Here is a 20,667-nt window from a genome sequence, read left to right as displayed (position 1 = left end):
AATGTTTAATGTTTTTTAAAGAAGTCTCTTCTGCTCACTAAGCCTGCATTTATTTAAATCAAAGTATAACAAAATAAAATTCTAAAATATTTTTATTATTTAAAATAACTGTTTTCTATTTTTAAAATATTTTAAAATGTAATTTGGTGTCACATGATCCTTCAGAAATCATTCTAATATGCTGATGTTTTTGTTGTTATTATTATTATCAATATTTGAAACAGTTGAGTACATTTTTCAGGATTCTTTGATAAAAAAAAGAAAGATCCAAAGTTTAGCATTTATCATTTATCAAAGTTTAACATTATACTCTATACTTTTCAAAAGCTTGGAGTCAGTATGTATTTATTTTTTTATAGAAATAATAGAAGTCAATACTTTTATTTAACCAGGATGCTTTAAATTGATCAAAAGTGATGGTACAGACATTTACAATGTTAGTCAAAAGATTTCTATTTCAGATAAATGCCCTTCTGAACTTTCTATTCATAAAAAAAATATTCTAGTCTGCTGTTTTCAACATAATAATAATAAAAAATGTTTTTTTTTTGAGCAGCAAATCAGAATATTAGAATGATTTCTGAAGGATCACGTGACTGGAGTAATGATGCTAAAAATTCAGCTTTGAAATCACAGGAATAAACTACATTTTAAAATATATTTAAACAGAAAACAGTTATTTTAAATAGTTAAAATATTTCAAAATTTTACTGCTTTTGCTATACTTTGGATCAAATAATTGCAGACTTGTTGAGCAGAAGAGACTTCTTTAAAAACATTAAAAATCTTACTGTTCAAAAACTTTTGACTGGAAGTGTCATTTCACAAATATTTCACTAAAGTTACTTAAAAGAATAAAATAAATGCAGCCTTGGTTAAAAAAAACCAAAAGATTTCATAAGCATAACTTCACTTTAAAACCAAAAAACCTTACTGACCCCAATTTTTAATGGTGGTTTTTAATTTTACTAAAGCGATAAGTGAACACAAAAGGCACACTGGCATTCAGACATGAATCAATTATGCACTAAAGGTAGATTTTAAATGAAAGGCTAAAATGTGTAAACTTTTTTATAATTGTCTTAATTTAAGTTACGCTGAAAAACCTATCCTATACATGATCTGCTTTTGGGGCATGTTGTCACAAAATACGTTTAGTAAACTGGGGAGTAAAAGTGAAAATGTTCAATAGTTTTTAAAAATGTTTGACAACCAGTCTCTTTTTAATGGTTTTACATATTCCACCAAATGCCAAAACAGCTGCATGAATAGAAATATAGAAGAAAAAATAATTAAAGGAAACAAGCATTGGCAGTCTCTTAGATACAGACTTGACAGGAAACATTCAATCATTGAAATAATTTGATCTTTATGTACATGTATTTGTATAGATGTGAAATGGCTTTTATTACTCTGATCACAATTGACCAATTTTATAAAAGTCTACAGGCATTTAGAAATGCTTCACTTATATTCAAAAGCATTCTGTGAAATATGTGGACAATAGGCTACTCCGTTTTTCTTCAATATTTTAAACCATAGATTTACATACTTCCCATTTTTTTGTCAAAAATTATTCACATGTAAAATAAAAGTGCCATCCTGTGATTTATAATGTGATCCAGTTACTAACAAAGAGTGTTTCAGACAGTGAACATAGACATCCGAATGCACAATTCATAAACCAATGAAACAAATATGTGAGAAAATATAACAATTTACATAAACACATTTGCAAAGACAAGGAAACTATCGTTCCTATAAGTATCATTTCAACTGCCATGATATCATACAAAGAGGGACAAGATAATGAAATGTTTTTAATATTTTCCAGTCATTTCTCTCAGTGCCTCAAGAAGATTTTTGAAAACGCTGCGTATAAATCTGAAAATTATATGCCATTGGAGATTTCAGCAACTGCTGATGTTATTTTAAAAAGCTTTTAATCGTAGTATGCAGTGGATATGGACAAAAAAACCTTTGACCTCTATCTTATTTGGTAACTCAACAACTGTCAACACTTCTCACTCTGTGACGATGTGAATTTTAGTTAATGTGACATATATATTCAAATATGAACTGACCAATATAATCACCATCAGCAATTCATTCAACAATTTCCCAACACATGAAGACAATCACATTTTGATTAATTTCTTATCCTGAAATAAGCTTTTCAAAGACAAAGAGTCAGTATATCAGGGGATATTTACTGTAGATAAAGCTGAATGTCATGCTCTTTTCCAACAAAGAAACTTTTTTAAAAGCTATTAAAAATTGTGGAATGTTTGCCTTTTATGTCCCCATAAACAACAAAATACTTGAGATGAGCCTGGAAAGCTTCCTTGGGCTGCTCCGCTTCTATTTTCTAACTTTATTATATGCTTTATTCGACTTTCTCGGATAAATAAAATATCCTATTTGCATTTAACCTTTAAGACTTACACTGAAAAGGCCAAAAACTCCACAAACACTTCATATAACACACAACCCTCAAAGCACAAAGAGGGATGGGTGTGCAAGAAGAAGAGGTAAACAGCAGGTAAAACAAAAGACAATGGAAGACTAAAGATGGCCTTAGACCTGTGTGGAAGAATAACATGGCATCCCGTAGGTCTTTTTAGTCTTGGCGTGTGGAGATGTGCCGGCCCCAGTTGCCCTGGTCCACAGAAGTGGCTCTGTCCCTGGGTCCATCTCCAGGTCTGTGAGGGTCAGACGTCAGTGCTGATGGCTCGTGTATTGGTGTAAAAGTCTGGCGTACTGCGATGGCTCAGCACGGGGCCGTACATGGCGGCCAGACCAAGGGCAGTGGCGCCATGGTTCTCGTAGTGAGTGGGCATGTAGGACAGGCGCTCGCCGCCGTTCCGCATCTCATCCGTGCCACGGAGGTAGTAGGGTGAGCAAGTCGGGCAGTAGCTGTGAGGCGGAGTGGGGTCGTAGGGCAGCGAGAGAGGTGTGACGGCCGCCCCGTCCACTCCCGGAGCGCTGCATGCGTTGCAGGCGAACTGTGGCTGAGGATCTCCAACCGAGCCCGCCTCCCCTTCTGACTCATTCCTCTTACAGCAGTAATACTAGGATGGAGGGACGGTTTGAGATACAGAGGAAACTAAATTAGGCACTGGGGCTTCAACACAGATCTTTCTCAAATTGTTGAGTAACATGCTGAACTTATTTGAGCACATAACATGAAATGATTCAATGGATTTTGGTTATTTTCATAACAGAGCTGTTCAGTCTTAAGATCATTTTTAGGTCAACAAGTAGCTAAGGTTTTTCCAAATTAGCTTAAGGTCAAATCATACCTTAAAGTGTTAGTTCACCCAAAAATGAAAATTCTGTCATTAATTACTCACCCTCATGTTGTTACAAACCTGTAAGACCTTTGTTCATCTTCAGAACACAATTTAAGATGTTTTTGATGATATCCGAAAAGTCTATGACAAGTACCAAGATGATCGACAAAGTAGTCTATGTGACATCAGTGGTTCAACTGTAATCTTACGAAGCTACGAGAATACTGTTTTTTGCAAAGAAAACAAAAATAATGACTTTATTCCACATCTTCAGCTCTACTGCGTCACTTGTGGACACACGTGCACAAAAGTACCCAGACATATGTGTGTTGCAGTGCTGACCCAGATCAACAGATTTCAATAGCTTTCATACAGTGTGCATCTTTCTTTGTGTTTAAACAAGGCACAGCACGTGTTCAACATCATAACGTCGGATCTGAGTCAGAGTCTGTGTCAAGTGACGCAGTAGAGACGAAAATGTGGAATAATGTCTTTATTTTTGCTTTCTTTGCGCAAAAATGTATTCTCGTAGCTTCGTAAAATTACAGTTGAACCACTGATGTCACATGAACTACTTTGTCGATCATCTTGGTACTTTTCTGGGCCTTGAACGTGGTAGGACCCTTGCTGTCTATGGGAGGGTCAGAGTAGACCTCTGGGATTTCATCAAAAATATCTTCAATTGTGTTCCGAAGATGAACAAAGGTCTTACGGGTTTGGAACAACATAAGGGTGAGTAATTACTGGCAGAACTGCAGACTAAATAGCTCAAACAATTTCGGGCCATTCACACAGAATACGTTTTGACATTTCACTGTAGAGGTCAATCGATATGTGTTTTTCATGGCCAGTGCCGATACCGATTATTACTGTGAAATAATTACAGATTATTACAGATTATGTGTAAAAAATTAAAATTAAGAATAACAAGGGCTTGGACAAAAGCTTTCTTAAAATGCTTTTAAATTATTTTATAAGCATATCGGTTTTGAAAATGACTGATACCGATAACCATAAAAATGGGAACGATGTGTTCGCATAAATGGTGTCCAAAAACATGCCACTCTCGTTAAAGGTTAACTTTTAAAAAACACATAACAAGATTTTGCAGATATTTTACTCACCCCGTGTAATCCAAAAGGTTCGTGTCTTTCTTCAGTTGTAAAGAAATTATGTTCTTGAGGAAAACATTCCACAATTTTTCTCCATATAGTGGACTTCTATGGTGCCCGTGAGTTTGAACTTCCAAAATGCAGTTTAAATGCAGCTTCAAAGGGCTCTAAATGATCCCAGCCGCGGAAGAAGGGTCTTATCTAGCAAAACGATTGGTTATTTTCTTAAAAAATGTATATACTTAACCTCAAATGCTCGTCTTGCCTATTCTCTGCGATGCACATGTGAACTCTGTGTAATCCGGAAGTTAAAGAAGAAAATGAGATGGGAGTTTTCGACATATCCTAACTGTACTGACTCGGATTACACAGAGTATGCATGCACATCGCAGAGAATAGACAAGCATTTGAGGTTAAGAAGTATATAAACTTTAAAAAAGACCCTTCTTCCTCGGCTGGGATCGTTTGGAGCCCTTTGAAGCTGCATTTAAACTGCATTTTGGACATTCAAACTCATGGGCACCATAGAAGTCCACTATATGGAGAAAAATTCTGGAATGTTTTCCTTAAGAAACATAATTTCTTTATGACTGAAGAAAGAAAGACACAAACATCTAGGATTTTTGTTCTGGATATAAACTTCTCCTTTAATGCAGAAATGTGTTGTGTGTGAATGGCTCCTTAGCCCTGCAGTGAAATGTAAAAGCAGTGCTCACCTGGAGTCTACAGTAACAAAGCACTGCAATGATACACAGGAGTATCACTGTTGCGAGAATTCCTCCGGTTATGACAACAGTTCCAGCTGTCATCCGACCAGATCTCCATCAAACCCTGAGAAAAAAGAAAGGGAGTCAATTGTCTTACTGAAACTTCATTTCCATATGTAAAAACAGACAGATACTGAAAACAGTTACTTGGTTCACAACACCAAAACTCAGATTTGAAACCAGTGCAAAGCTAAATAACATTTAAAGGATCCCCAGTACAGCACAAACAGTTGGATTATATGTGTCAAAGCCTGTGGATGGATTGCGCTCAGCACTTACATTAGAAGAGAGCAGAGAGGACGACAGGCCACAGAGAGTTTGCACTGCTGATTCTCCTGACGCACGGCTCATGGGTTGCAGACATTCAGCTGTACAGTTTCTGGGTATTACAGAAGTGAAACAATGTGTAATGTCAGTGATAAGTTTTTTTATGAACTTCTGTTTCAGAAATAGTATAAAAGCCACAATAACCACTCTGTCCAGAAGGAGGCAGTACAATATAAGATATGCATATATTACCACAGCACAGTATACTAGTATGGAACAACAGAGATACACATTACATTTTTAACATATATTCAACTAAGAATAATGTGTTAAAAGGATAAGTCCACTTCCAGAACAATTTACAGATAATGTACTCACCCTCTGTCTTTCTTTCTTCAGTCGTAAAGAAATTATGTTTTTTTTTGCAGAAAATTTTATGGATTTTATGGTGGGATATGGTGCCCCGAGTATGAACTTCCAAAATGCAGTTTAAATGCGGCTTCAAACAATCTCAAATGTAGTTGTAAACAATCCAAGCCGAGGAAGAAGGGTCTTATCTAGCAAAACGATTGGGTATTTTCATAAAAATAATACAATTTATACACTTTTTTAATGTCAAACGCTCATCTTGTCATCTTAACTCTGTGTATTCTGGCTCAAGACAGTTACGGTATGTCGAAAAACTCTGAACGTATTTTTACCCTCAACTTCAAAATCCATCGCTGTTTTACCTTTTTTGTTAAGGGTGTTTGATCTTCTTTGCATGTTCACTTTGCAAAGACTGGGTCGGAACTTCTGCAGCAGGATGATTTTGGGATTTGGGATTGTTTGAAGCCGCATTTAAACTGCATTTTGGAAGTTCAAACTCGGGGCACCACAGCAGTCCATCATATGGAGAAAAATCCCGAAATGTTTTCCTCAAAAAAAAAAAACACAATTTCTTTACGCCTGAAGAAAGAAAGACATGAACATCTTGGATGACAAGGGGGTGAGTACATTATCTGTAAATTGTTGTTCTGGAAGTGGACTTCTCCTTTAACAGGATTTTGGGAGAAAATAATGGAAAAGAGACAGCATGGAGAAAAACATAAAACTGAACAAAATATTCAAAGCCTGACATAAAATCCTGTATATAAAAGTACATTACCAATTAAAAATAGGTAAACTTAATAGCAACATTACTTCAGAGCACCTAATATTAAAATACAATTACAACTAGTAAAATAATTAATACCCCCTTAAATACAGAACCCAGACTAGTCTCAAAATCAGGGATGTTATCCCACCCATCACATACACTCTTCCTGTCCATTTTCTCAGAGTAAAAGTACTAAATTATATACAGGAATGGTGGAATGCTAATGCTGTTAAAAGCAATGTGCCATCTATTCTCCCTGGAATGTGGCCAAGCAGTGTGTTCCTGTCCCCTGTGCCGCTTGCCAGCAGTTAAACTCTAAGAAAGTACGGATGTGGGATCTTATGGTGGGCTGCTGGAGGTCAAACCTCTCCATCATGGCAACACTGACAGCAATGGACCACTGATAGGCATGTTTGGACAATTACATACAGCTGATGGGCTAGACAAGGTCACTGTAAGTACACCGAGAATGCTTTGAATAACAAGGACGGGTGGGAATTGGAGATTGTTTCTGTTTATCCAAGTTTTTCTTGTGCTAATTTGTGGTGATACTGAACTGTGAAATTTAATATCAAAGTAATGGCATTTCCGCACACAATACCAAAATCCAAAGTCTGCTCACTTGGTGACCATCTTGGCCACACCCCAATCCAGCTTTTTTGTGGTATCTACTAGAACAGGGGTGGCGAACATCGGTCCTGGAGAGCTGCAGCCCTGCATAGTTTTGCTTCAACCCTAATCAAACACACCAGAACAAGCTAATCAAGGTCTGAAGTGTTACTAGAAAGCAACAGTCAGGTGAGTTTTAATTAGGGTTGGAGCTGAACTCTGTAGGGCTGCGGCTCTCCAGGACCGGAGTTCGCCACCTCTGTACTAGAACAAAGAAAAGCCAAAATAGAGAAGGAAAAATAAGTCTGCCAAGCTTATGGAAGACACAAACTGACTAGGAGCTACTCAACAAAAGCGTCTGAGATTAAACACCATAATTTTGTTTATTTGTCGCATGAAAGTAGCATGTTTAACTAATTGTGAGGTGACCTCTTGAGTGGCTGCTGCATCTTCTGGTCTGATTGTTTCGTTTACTTGTCTTGTGGAAACTACATAAGCAGCATTTGCGAACGTGGATGAATTGTTACAGCTTACTAAATAAGATTCAAAGATCTGTAAAAAGAAAAGAGCTTCTCATTAGTAGCAAGAGTAGTAGGCCTATGCTATTCTGAATTTAGCCTTGTGTTGAGTGGTTTGACCAAAAATCTATAGCATTTTTTTTTTTTTTTTTAGTTCTGGTAGTTTATTATGTTTTTTCTCTGACTGTGCCTTTATGTAAATCAGAATGCATAAAACAATTCCAGAACCACATAATTTTAATCACGATCCAAACATGCTACATATTAAGGGTGTGCGATATTGACAAAAAATGTCTACATTTTTTCTGTGATTTTATCGATAATGGCAATTTGACAATATTTTGAGTGCTCACAGCAGTAATAGAAATGAATCTTTTCAAATAATTTTAAATTGTTTTTTTCATTTTATTGGCATTTTTACCTTGACAAAGCCATTTTTTCATTTGAGGCAAATTCTTATTTTTAATCAGTTAGACTAAGACATTTTTGGGCTGTTACCAGGCAAATGAAATCAGTATCAACAAACTTCATCTTTGAAATGCAGAGGAAACACAGAAGCTGCATCTTAAGTGGATATCTTATCTTTTTCTTTTATGCCAAAAATAATTAGGATATTAAGTAAAGATCATGTTCTATGAAGATATTTTGTAAATTTCCATAAATATATCAAAACTTAATTTTTGATAAGTAATATGCATTGCTAAGAACTTAATTTGGACAACTTTAAAGGTAATTCTCTCAATATTAAGGTTTTTTTGCACCCTCAGATTCCAGATTTTGAAATAGTTGTAGCCAAATATTGTCCTAACAAACATCGGTGGAATGCTTATTTGTTCACCTTTTAGATGATGTTTACATCTCAATTTTAAAAAAATGACCCTAATAACTGGTTTTGTAGTCAAGGGTCACATATTTGAAATTATTTAAAAAATAAAAAAAAATTTAAATGTGAAATTAAAACGGTCAGTAGATGGCAGCAAGGCACTGTTAATAAGTGAGTCATTGCAATTTAACCGAATCATTTAAACGGTTGATTCATTCAACAAGACACCGTCTTTTTGTTCAAAGACAAGACAATGCTGTGGCTGTGTTTGTAATTATTTTTGTTGGCAAAATAGAGGGAAAACAGTAAATATGGTGTCTCCTAATATTAACTTCTTGTTTATTGAACTGTTGGAAATCAACATCATATTTGTAATCATGCAGATTTTTGGTGGTGAAAAAGTGGCACTCTTCGTGAAATATTAACTATATGAAATTATATAAATATATATATTTTCTGCCCCTATATCTTGAATTTTGTGACCATTCTAAATGCATTTTAATAGACTAATTCATACAGTGAAAATGCACTAACTGACTAAACTTCATCAGGTAATGTATGCGCGCACTCTACAGGTGTGTTTTGTTTGGTTTTTGCCATATACTTCATAAAGTCAAATTGCACATCGTTAAAACAACAATTACGATATCATCACAGACCATATATATCGCACTACATATAGCAGTTACTTATGTAAATTAGATTGTATAATTTCAAAATTGAAAGCAAAAACAGAATGGTCTGGCCTTAGCTTTGTGAAATGATGCTACATAAAACAGCAGGTGGCGCTTAAGAAATAGCTGCGTTGCAGTTTTTACTTGATTACCGCTGTAAACACAGCAGCGCTGCTCTTTTAAACACTGCATTAACATTCATTATGAAATGAAAAGAAAAGACCACCTTAAGTTTTCAGTCAGTGGTGAGTTTGCTCTGCCACCTACAGTATTTTCTCTTCTTTGCATTCGTCTTCAGCGTCTCTCATTTACAGTTGGTTTTTTTGCACAGTTAAATAATTGTGTGATATTAATAGCTCTTTAACCATTAGTCAGAAGCATATGCAGTTAACGCCATTTCCTCTCAATTCACAATGCTATCTATATTGCTTAGTCATTTGTTTTAAAAATTCATACCGTGTGCATAATTCAAACCTGTTTACTGTTTAAACTGGTGTATCGCCCAGCACTAATTCAGCCCCTGTGAAGACCACCTTACCAATAAGGTGGTCAAGTGAACTTTTAACTAAAAGCTACATAGGACTTCCTTTCCTACAGCCACCTTATAGATCATTCATTCCTTATATCATTCATTTTGTGTGGCCTGTTTCTTTCTTCCTACACCAAATATGTCTTGCATACATACTGCATAACCATATTACAGATAAAACCACACTGCAGTGTACACTGAAGCCAAAAAAGGGGAACCATTAAATTGAGTTATGTTTTAAATTGGTCCTCAAGTCCCTGGAGAGATTTTTTTAAATGAACAGTCAATTATTCATGGCGAAAACTAAAAGACACCACTGGACGCAATGGACACTGTGATAATAGAACTACCATACTGTTCATTTGGTGGATTACAGTTCAGTGTTTTTGAGGTTAACTCAGACAAACATGTTTGTTAACGTGTTTGCTTACAAGGCCGGCTGATGTTTGAGAGATTGTTTGTCGTGTGTCCATTTGTTTATTCGTGAAACATGCACAGTAATATAAGATAAACATCCCATGTATATTTTGTAGGTATGTGAAGAGATGCCAACGGAGATGTGCTGCAAAAGGAAGTGTGACCCAGCGCAGGCCTTGTCAGCATGCTCGTTTATCACCTGGCTCACTCTATTACACCAATGAGTCTGCAGATCAATAGACAGATGCTCGTATATCTCCGTTGCCATGGTACCTAGGGCTGCTGACCCACTTCTCCCCAAATACCCCAACACCCCTCTCCTTTGTCAATTCTTGTTCCTTTCTTTTTAATTCCTTTCCTCCTTGATTTCCTGTGACCACTATATTTTAGTGCATCACCAGTACACGTTAGCCATCTTCCCACTGAAAAAACAGCACAGAAGCCACATTTGAAGCTGCAAATGTACTATGAAAATGTGTTCTGGTATTTGGAAAAATTGTTTTAATGTATTTTAAAATATAACTTATTCCTGCTATGATAAAAGGTGCATTATCAGCATCATTACCCCAGTCTTCAGTATCACATGATCCTTCAGAAATCATTCTATGCTGATTTGGTGCTCAAGAAACATAATTTCATATAACCCAAATTTTGTATATATAATATAATATCAATTGTACATTCCATATATTGTATATTTCACACTTGGCTGTATGTGGCATTACGTCTTTACTCACACAGACACCTTTAGATCTTGAGAACTGCTCACTTCCTCTCACCTGCTCAGTTGCCTTGTCTAATTTTTCTTTTTCTCTCCTTGCCTCCAAAAATATGACTCTTCTCACTTCCTTAGCTTCCCCTCTGCTTCTTTTTAAAGGAGCATGTGATGACACTTCCCCTCAGTGCTCTGGTAGAGTGTGGTGTCTGTCCTCCCTGCCTTTGCTCCAGAACAGTTATTTACTTCTTATCTGGCAGCTCTATCTGACCTCTTATCTGTCCGACCGCACCAGACTCAATATAGCTCTGGGGGTTTAAAGATGTTCACGACACAAATATGTCTGCAATATAAAAAGTAAAGTCAAATCACATCAATCATGTCAGAAAAACAACACTTAATTTAGCATCTAGTGTGAAGACGTCACATTAAAGGGACAGTACACCCAAAAATGAAAATTCTGTCATTAAGTACTCACCCTCATGTCATTCCAAACCCGTAACACCTTCGTCAAAAGGACTATTTTAACAATGTCCTTTCTACCTTTCTGGGCCTTGAATGTGGTGATTTGTTTTCCAAATAAAAAACAAATGTGGGGTTTGAAACAACATTGAGGGTGAGTAATTACTGACCAAATTTTCATTTTTGGGTGAACTATCCCTTTAATGTCGTAAAAGGAACAAGAACTCACAGAAAAAGCAAAAAATTACGAAGGCCACCATAAACACAAAAACATTAGTAAGATCTTCATCAAAATCTTTGGTTTTATAGCATTTTTGTGTATTTGAACCCTTTCCATCTTTTCACACTGAGGACAACTGAGGGACTCATATGCAACTATTACAGAAGGTTCAAATGCTCACTGATGCTCCAGAAGGAAAAAAACATGCATTAAGAGCTGGGGGTGAAAACTTTTGAACAGAATGGAGATGTGTACATTTTTCTTATTTTGCCTAAATATCATATTTTTTTCATTTAGTACTGCCCTTCAGACGCTACAAGGTTTCAATTACATGTTTCCCAGAAGAAAAGAGTTAAATTTACCTTGATCTTCAAATGCAAAAGTTTTCACCCCCCGGCTTTAAATCCATTGTTTTTACTTCTGGAGCATCAGTGAGCATTTGAACCTTCTGTAATAGTTGCATATGTGTCCCTCAGAGTTGTTCTCCGTGAAAAGATGGATCTAAAAATCATGCATTCAGGGTTCGAATACACAAAAATGCTAAAAAACCAAAGAGTTTGTGGGACCTGAAGATTTTTTCTAAAGAACAGAGGGCAGTTCAATTGCTCAGGACAAACAAAGGACTCATAAACAACTAAATCACTAAACAAACACTACAAAACAGCTGTGGATCATTCAGGCCACAACACAGTATTAAGAATCAAGGGTATGCAAACTTTTGAACTCAGACATTTTCATAAATTCAACTATTATTTTCTTGAGTAGACTATGTAAACATCTTTAATGTGAAATGTCTTATGCAGGTCAGTACTAATTAAAAAATACCATTGCATTTTGTATGATCCCTCTTATTTTGGTAAAATTAACATTTTGCAGATTATGCAGGGTGTATGTAAAATTTTGACCTCAACTGTAATTCTAGAATGGAAACCCCACTAAAAAAACTGCGTTCTATATGAAGACTGGTTTATGCAATTCTTTTCGTTCTAGTCTCGTTGGTTAAGCTAGTTAAGAAGCCTGCTGAAAAAAAATCAGCATTCCATGCTGAACACCAACATGCAAAACAACATAGAGTATGCTGGCGAGCAACTACGGTGGTCTTTTCAGCAGCAGCGTTGTTTTCTCAGTGTAAATAAGCACATACATCACTATTTAAAGTGGCAGCAGGATGGTTCATGTCACTGAGCAAACTAAACAGGACAAAATAAATGTCCTATGGTTAGGAAAATGCTAAATATAAATGACCAGCACTGAGCAAACCCCTGTTTGACAAATTCTGACACGTTGAACACTGACTATTAAACAGCTAATTTCCCTCAACGTTCTAATTTTCCTTCCATGGCAAAATGGCAGTGATTCCTTTGCTTAAAAAACAAAACAAGCACAGCAGCGTGGCGCTAATAGAAACCAAATCGCAAAGAGCTGAGATTGCACTCTGTATGGACAGCCCTTAGGGCCATTACTGGAACAGTCCGAGCTTTCATTTACTCTAATTGCAGTTCTAGCTTTTATAACATACGCTTAAACCACTGGGTCTAATAAGAGAAGGAAAAAGGACAGGAATCAAATCCTATTCAGCGTAAATTTTCTCATAATCCTTCTTCGTTGTGGAGAATTCTCTTACAGTGAGCTGGTTTCTTAAGGGATTTAGAAAGATCATGCTCGGTTTCTCATTGAGAGCCTAAAGTAGAAATGAATTGAAAGTCAAAGGTTTTATATCACAGGTCACTGTGGTGTTTTTCTTTCTTTTCTTCCTTTTTTTTAAACTGTGGATTGTCCTCAGACTTTTAGACCAGAACAGAAAATATATGAATAATAGTCCTTGTACATCATTAACATGCCATAACTGGTTCAATCTGTCAAATAAATTAACATTATGTCATCATTTGCTCACCCTCAGGTCATTTGAAACCCGTATGACTTTTACAAAACAATCTTACTGGACCCCATAGACTTTCACTGTATGGACCAAAAAAAGAGACATTTTTCACAATATCTCATACATGTTTTAATTTAACACCAGACTGAATACTGTCCTGTAAGTCATTTTGGACAAGTGACAGTTAATAATCTCAAGTAACTAGCTGACAGCTGCAGAAGCATCATAAATGCATATATTAAAGACTCCCTGATGTATAGAAGCGCTCAGATCAGCTCAATGGCCTCTGACACAGTCAATGAGAGATATTTAAGCAAAGGAATCACAGAAGTGACTCGGAGCCCATGATTCATCAGGGTTTTGGAGATGGTTCACTAATGACCAAAGAGAGCTTGCTAAGCTCCTTGTTCCCAGGCCACCTTCATTTTACTCACTTCATCATCATCAACTCTACAAATTTGGATTAACTTTAATGTCTTCTAAATTGATTAAAATTCTCTTCTTATTTCCAAGACAATTCATTTAAAATCAAATTTGACATAAAAAACAACATTTTAGAGTTTTTCAAGATGCAATTGAAACCTCTAAACCTATAATGTTGCAGCTTTAGTTTTAGCCTTTCTCTCTCCAGCTGGGCCTGTATATGCCAGCGGGTCTCTGTTGCCTGATTTATGGACGGCCAGCATGCACATCCCGCCCCAAGGACAAATCAAGAGACAGCTTCAGATGTCAGGCTATAAAGCAGCTGCTGACTGGGTTCTTATTCAGCAATTGCCGCTACCCCACTTAATTCACTGGCGTTTATTTAAAGCACAAAGAGAGACGATCAAAAATTGTGGGGTGATTTTTTTTTTTTTTTTAAATTGACGGACATGAGGCTCATGGTTTAGGGGGACAGATGCAATCTGTGTACAAATATTAGACTAAAAAAGACTCAGACTAAAACTTGAATAAAACAGGAATACAAGTAAACAGAACATTTTGTAAAAGTATTTTAGATTATTATATATTAATATGTTATACGCTTGATACTTAATACTGTGTTGTTACTTGAATGATTCACAGCTGTGTGTGTGTGTGTTTTTTTTTTTTTTTTTTTTTTTTGTTTAGTGAACTATTTTTTCTGAATAGTTAAACTGCCTGCTTTTCTTCAGAAAAATCCTTCAGGTCCCACAAATTCTTTGGTTTTTCAGCATTTTTTGTGTATTTGAACCCTGTATGATTTTGAGATCCATCTTTTCACACTGAGGACAACTGAAGGACTCACATGTAACAATTACAGAAGGATCAAATGCTCAATGATGCTCCAGAAGGAAAAAACAAGTATTAAGAGCCAGGGGGTGAAAACTTTTGAATTTGAAGATCAGGGTAAATTTAACTTATTTTGTCTTCTGGGAAACATGTAGTATCATTTTTAACTTCTGAAGGCAGAAAAAAAAAAAAAAAAAAAAAAAAAGATATTTAGACAAAAATAAGAAAAACGTACACATCTTTATTCAGTTCAAAAGTTTACACCCCAGGCTCTTAATGCATCGTTTTGAAGCATCAGTGAACATTTGAATTTTCTGTAATAGTTGCATATGAGTCCTTCAGTTGTCCTCAGTGTGAAAAGATGAAAAGATGAATCTCAAAATCATAGTCATTGTTGGTAAGGGTTCAAATACACAAAAATGCTGAAAAACCAAAGAATTTGTGTGACATGAAAGATTTTTCTAAAGAAGTTTTTAGCTGTTCAGGACAAACAAGGGACTTAAATGAACTTAAAAAAACCCCACATCTTTTGAATGAGGTCATTTTTATAAATTCAACTATTACTTTCTCTTGTGGACTATATGTAAACGTTTTTAATGTGAAATATCTTCAGGTCAGTATTAAATAAAAAAATAACATGCGTTTTGTATGATCCCTCTTATTTTGGTAAAATTACTATTTTGCAGATTCTGCAAGGTGTGTGTAAACTTTTGCCTTCAACTGTACTAGCTTGATTGCTTAAACCACTGTTAAATATAAAATATATTATCACCTAGCTCTAATCTGCTGAATGTGACTATAAGCCATAAAGATATTAAGATCTAAACATCAATGTCATGAAAAGTGCTAAAGAAAAAATATAATCAGACAACAATTTCAGGACAAAAAATCTAATCCAAAAACAATAAAAAGTCAAAAAATTTCAGTTGCATTTTCAGCTTTTCCCATTTCCCACTGACAAAAACTCAAAACCAACCTACGGTACAATAGCTGTCATGTTAATAGGTCCATTCGGGAGAAAAATGAACTTTTTAAATCATTGTTTACACAGCGTAAGTCATATAAAGTGCAAATGCCAGCGCAGTGAAGCGTGCACATGTCCAACTCAGCAGTAAGCATTAAAGCTCTCTCTTTGGATAGCTCAAGCAATCCTGAGCAGATGACTCAGTGCTCTGTTCACTCATAAACACATTGTAATTTGTTTTTGATGTGTGCTACATAAGTCAGCAACAAACAGAAAGCGCCGCAATCACAATGCTGAGAGGCTTCTCTTGACACAGCTTGTCGGACTGATCTATGATGTCACTTATAACAACGCTGTGGGGAGATAGTAAGGTGAACGTCCTTCTTCATTATTAAAATGAATCTCTCCTCCACAGCCGTGAGAGCCGGTTCTCGCTTTGTGAAATGGAGAGGCAGGAGCTCTGATCATTTTTGAATGAATCCCTACTCCTGATATATCCACTCTTAAATAATGGCATGAATATTTCGGTGAGGAAGTCTCTAACTTTGCACTTGAAATCATGGCAAGCCTGCAATTTTAAAGTCGTCCTTTTTCAATTATTTAAATATCATTCCTGTAACAATATTTTTCCATCTCCAGGCCATTTAGCCAGGTAGTGAAGGAAGGATTTTTCACCCCATTCTCTTCAAAAAGCACTCATCTCTGCTGTGTATGGAGAGAATATATTTATGCTGAAATCTGGGGCAGTTGCGTGGATTTAAAAAATGAACAGAGGGAAGAGGAATATCATCATTCGTTTTTCTTTGTCAAAGAGTATAATGCAATCCTGTCCATTTATGTGATTACTTTAATGTCAAAGTCGTTTCTAACTGGTTACAGGGATGTATGCTAATGTGAAAATTTACGAATTTTAGAATCTGCCACTGACTCTTAATTGACCCTTCGCGAACAGCTTGATTGATAAATGATCTGACCAATCATAATGCAGAATCCGCCATTTTGTCGAGTGTTTATCGGCATCTTTCTGTGGTTGACATAAAATACGTTCTTATGTTCATTCATGTTTTTTTCATGGATTAAGTAAATCGGTTCATGTGTCAACTGATCTAATAAGTAATACAGTGATCTGTCACGACACATTAAAGAGCCACAGAATGGTCTTTATTTTCTAAATTTCTTAAAAAATAACGTTTTGAAGCTGAGACCTTGTATAATACCAGAAGTAACCTGCTCTGTCTCGTCTGTCGGCATGTTGCCAGTTTCCTCCTTGTTCCGCGATGTATTTTTTACTGTGTGAGAATATGATGTGTAGTTTGAGAGCGGCATTGTTTGTTGGACATAGCAACAGTAACTTAGGAGGGCGGGTTTTTGCGAAGGGTAAAAAAATAAAATAAAATAGCTGAAAATGTACTCACCTTCAAGTCATCCGAAATGTAGAAGTATTTGTTTCTTCATCGGAATAAATTTGGAGAAATGTAACATTACATAACTTGCCCACCAATGGATGTGAATGGGTGCCGTCAGAATGAGTCCAAACGGCTGACAATACATCACAATAATCCAAAAATAATTTACATGACACCAGTTCAAAAATATATTTTGAAAAGCATCATTTTTTACTTCAAATCATTGCATCCAGCTCCAATATACATGTACTCTATCCATAATATACTTTCTTCAGTAAAAAGGCATCTTGTCTGAATCAGGAGTGAAATATACACAAATCCAAGCAATGTTTACAAGCGGAAAAAAAAGTCTTAAACAGTTCTAAAGAAATATATCATTGGATTTTGATGTGAAAGGACAACAGATGATTGACTTTCACTGGAGCAAGTGTTATTATGAAATATGGACTATGGAATATGGCCAGAACAAATGGTTTCAAGGATTTGTTTCTTACAAACATGCAGTTTTTAACCTAAAAAGCCCTTAAAAAAAGTCTTCAAATCTGTTCCAGTGAAGAAACAAACTCATCTACATCCATGGAGGAAGCCATTTAGTGAGTTAATTTTCAGCATATTTTAATTTTGGATGAACTATTCCTTTAAATACTACAGTAAATGTGACCCTGGACCACAAAGCCAGTCTTAGGTAGCATGGATATATTTGTAGCAATAGCCAACAGTAACCATATACATCAATGGGAAGCTTATTTAGTCAGCTTTAGATGATGTATAAATCTCAGTTTCAAAAAATTGACCCTTATGTCTGGTTTTGTGGTCCAGGGTCACAAATGGCTAACAATCTTTTACCATTTTCCCTTTTAAACATAGTATAGTAGTATTATGTCATGTTCATGTACGTGTCGATTGTGTTTCTTGCAACATGACAAGAATTGTTCTCAGAACAGCCCTTGATGGGCTCTCCCCTGTCGAGGCGACTCACAGTGATGCTTTAAAAACTTCAGACTGCGTGGTTTACCATAGCTTGAGTCAAACAAACATGCTCCCTCAAGCAGTACTTCTGCCAAGAGCACACTGCTGGAGAGCTTGCCATGTAAATCCAGCAAAACAAACAGTTGAAAAGCAGCTCCAAACACGCCAGGCCCCCTTGGCAGATAGAGCATCACTGGCCTAGAAATCATGTCTCCACTAAAACAGCATCTGTGTATGTGTCGAGTCTGCTAGAAACAGACAACATATGCTTTACCCCGTGGAAAACATGACTTTTTTGCCAAAAGCTACAGCCCTGCGAGAGACATGACTACTATCATGCTCTTCCATCACAAAGATGTCTATCTATCTATCTATCCATCTATCTTTGATCAATCTGTCTGAATTAACCATTACATAAAAAACAAAAATAGATAAATAAATTAACAATTAATTTAAATAATGTAATGTAAATATCTTAATCCAGGAAGTAAGACACTTTAAACACATACATTTTTTTTTATATAGAAATTAATATATAATTAATGGTGGCCATAGTGTGCCAGAATTACCATATTTTACGATTCTTCCACCTTCATAAATGTATTGTGTCCTGTGGTTCTGTATAGTGATCCCACTTTTGTGGTTGTTGCATGCTTGTTTACTACTATATGTGTGTAAGAAATAATTTTGTAATTTTTAATTCGTGCAAACAAAGAACATACAGCAAGATCCATAATCTGCCACATTTACAGATTGAATTGGCATTTTAACACTTGCATTACACTGCAAAATCCAAATCAAACCATTTCAGCACAAGTGCATGTCTACTCTTATGGAAGGACATTTCAATTACCTTTAAACCTGTTTCTCCTCCTCCCAGAATGTTTGTAATGCAGTGTGCAGGGTATTATTCCAAATGACTGATGCTTGTCAGTAGTGAACACTACTGTATCTGTTCATCTGGGAAAGGCTCGTCTGAGGCTTTGCTTCGTTAGCAGAAATGCAGCGTCCACTGCACAGCGAGCTTTTATTATCTATCTGAACGGATGGCTGTCACATCATCATTTGTTGCGGCTGTAATTCCGTAGTATCCCCTCGAACAGCCGCTTGTATGCTGTGAGAGACAATATAACACATCCGAGCTCGCAAATGAGTGAGTGGCATTACCCAGATTGCGATTCAGAGACCGGTATGTAGAGTGCAGGCTGTGAAGAGCGCCGACGGTCCCTCAGGAGGATGCAACAGCCTGTGAGGAGCTGATGCTGCACGCGCGGAAAGGGTCAGGAAATGAACCCACACCTTTACAGACGTTAAGCGAGAGCAAAGCGTCAGCCTATGAGCGTGCGTCATGTTTCACATGACCACCGTCCAGAGACTGTAGAAAGAAAAGTGACAGCGTTCACATGACGCTTGGCTTTATCTTTTAGAAATTAATAAATTATGAATGAAATTAATAAATATGAATGAAATAATCATTTAAAAGAATCTGTAAAATAGACTGCAAAACATTTGGTTGGAGGCTGCTAAAGAATAGCCTGATTTTTTTTAAGAATACGCTCATTTTGTTTTTTTAATTTTCTGAATAAGCCTATATTAAGACAGACATTAACAAGCTCTTGTTTTTATGTGTCATATATGAATTTATCCCTTTCACTTCAAAATAAAAAAAAAAAAAAAAAACGAATAAAACAACAACATTAAAATATAGATTGAAGGAAAAATACCTTTAAGTACATATGCAAGACAACATTATGTAGCAAACTTTTTTCGTTTCTTTTTTTTTGCAAATACATGTAACTTACCATAGAACTATTATGTTTTGTAATGTTTATGCCTGTTACAGTGCCAGCTGTGGTCTGATCTCCTAAGAATTTTGCATGCTTGTTTAGAATCACCTGTCACATGTGCTCACCAGGTTTTGTGAAGTTTTGAGTTTTCCTTTAGACTTTATAGGATTTGGGGTTTTCGGATTTTGCAACAACCCTGTTATAGTTTCCCAAAGGGTAAATTTCATCTTTTTTTTTTGACAATCATTGTCTTAGCAAGTACAGAGAATTGTACTACAGTGTTTTTTTCCAGACTGAGAGAAAAACCTAGGACAAGTTTGCAAAAGTCGTTTTTTTTTTTACATCTTTTCAATCATTTAACAAATGATTTGATTGACAGCAGTGGTTCTAGAGGAAGTTGTCCAGAATGAGGAGTTTTGTCATATGATACGAATATTGCGTGTATGTTTGAAAAACTGCGCAATGCACAATTGTTTACACCCTTGAAAAATGCAATATTGCCCTCCAGTGGCCGATTTATTTCAAATAACTCACAGACGGTTGGGGCCGTGAGTCAAATAGGCCCACCAAGTTTCGTTTCGATCTGCCTCCGGTAACCATGTCTAATAGGTTCTCAAACTTCATCGGACAATGGTAGCCATGTTTTTTTAGGAGCGCAAATGTCTTTATAGACACTTGTGGCACTTTGGACTAAGACCGTGCACAGTGATTTTCATGTTGATAGGACAAAAGTTGTGTAGGTATAGACATTTTTATGTTTTTCCCTCTTATAGCACCACCAAGTGCCCAAGGTCTACGATTTTTGTCCTGCGACCTCAGATTGATTTGCTCTCCAGAGAATCTTTCTGCACTGGTTTGATTCCAATC

At 36.1% G+C, this 20,667-nt stretch overlaps 1 protein-coding gene across 1 annotated transcript; it reads right to left on the bottom strand.

Annotated features, from left to right (window-relative positions):
- Positions 1-1,265: 1,265 nt before the first annotated feature.
- On the bottom strand, positions 1,266-19,295 carry fam163aa (family with sequence similarity 163 member Aa). The gene is made up of 4 exons (XM_051126057.1): positions 18,867-19,295; positions 5,452-5,551; positions 5,122-5,236; positions 1,266-3,071 (listed from the first exon to the last, which is right to left on the bottom strand). Exons 3-4 carry the CDS (start codon positions 5,212-5,214, stop codon positions 2,712-2,714), a joined length of 453 nt encoding a protein of 150 aa, XP_050982014.1. The 5' UTR covers positions 5,215-5,236; positions 5,452-5,551; positions 18,867-19,295; the 3' UTR covers positions 1,266-2,711.
- Between the last annotated feature and the right edge of the window lie 1,372 nt (positions 19,296-20,667).

Source organism: Labeo rohita, chromosome 2 (genome assembly GCF_022985175.1).
Source record: "Labeo rohita strain BAU-BD-2019 chromosome 2, IGBB_LRoh.1.0, whole genome shotgun sequence".
Classification (NCBI taxonomy): domain Eukaryota; kingdom Metazoa; phylum Chordata; class Actinopteri; order Cypriniformes; family Cyprinidae; genus Labeo; species Labeo rohita.
This window is presented reverse-complemented; position numbering and strand designations above follow the sequence as displayed.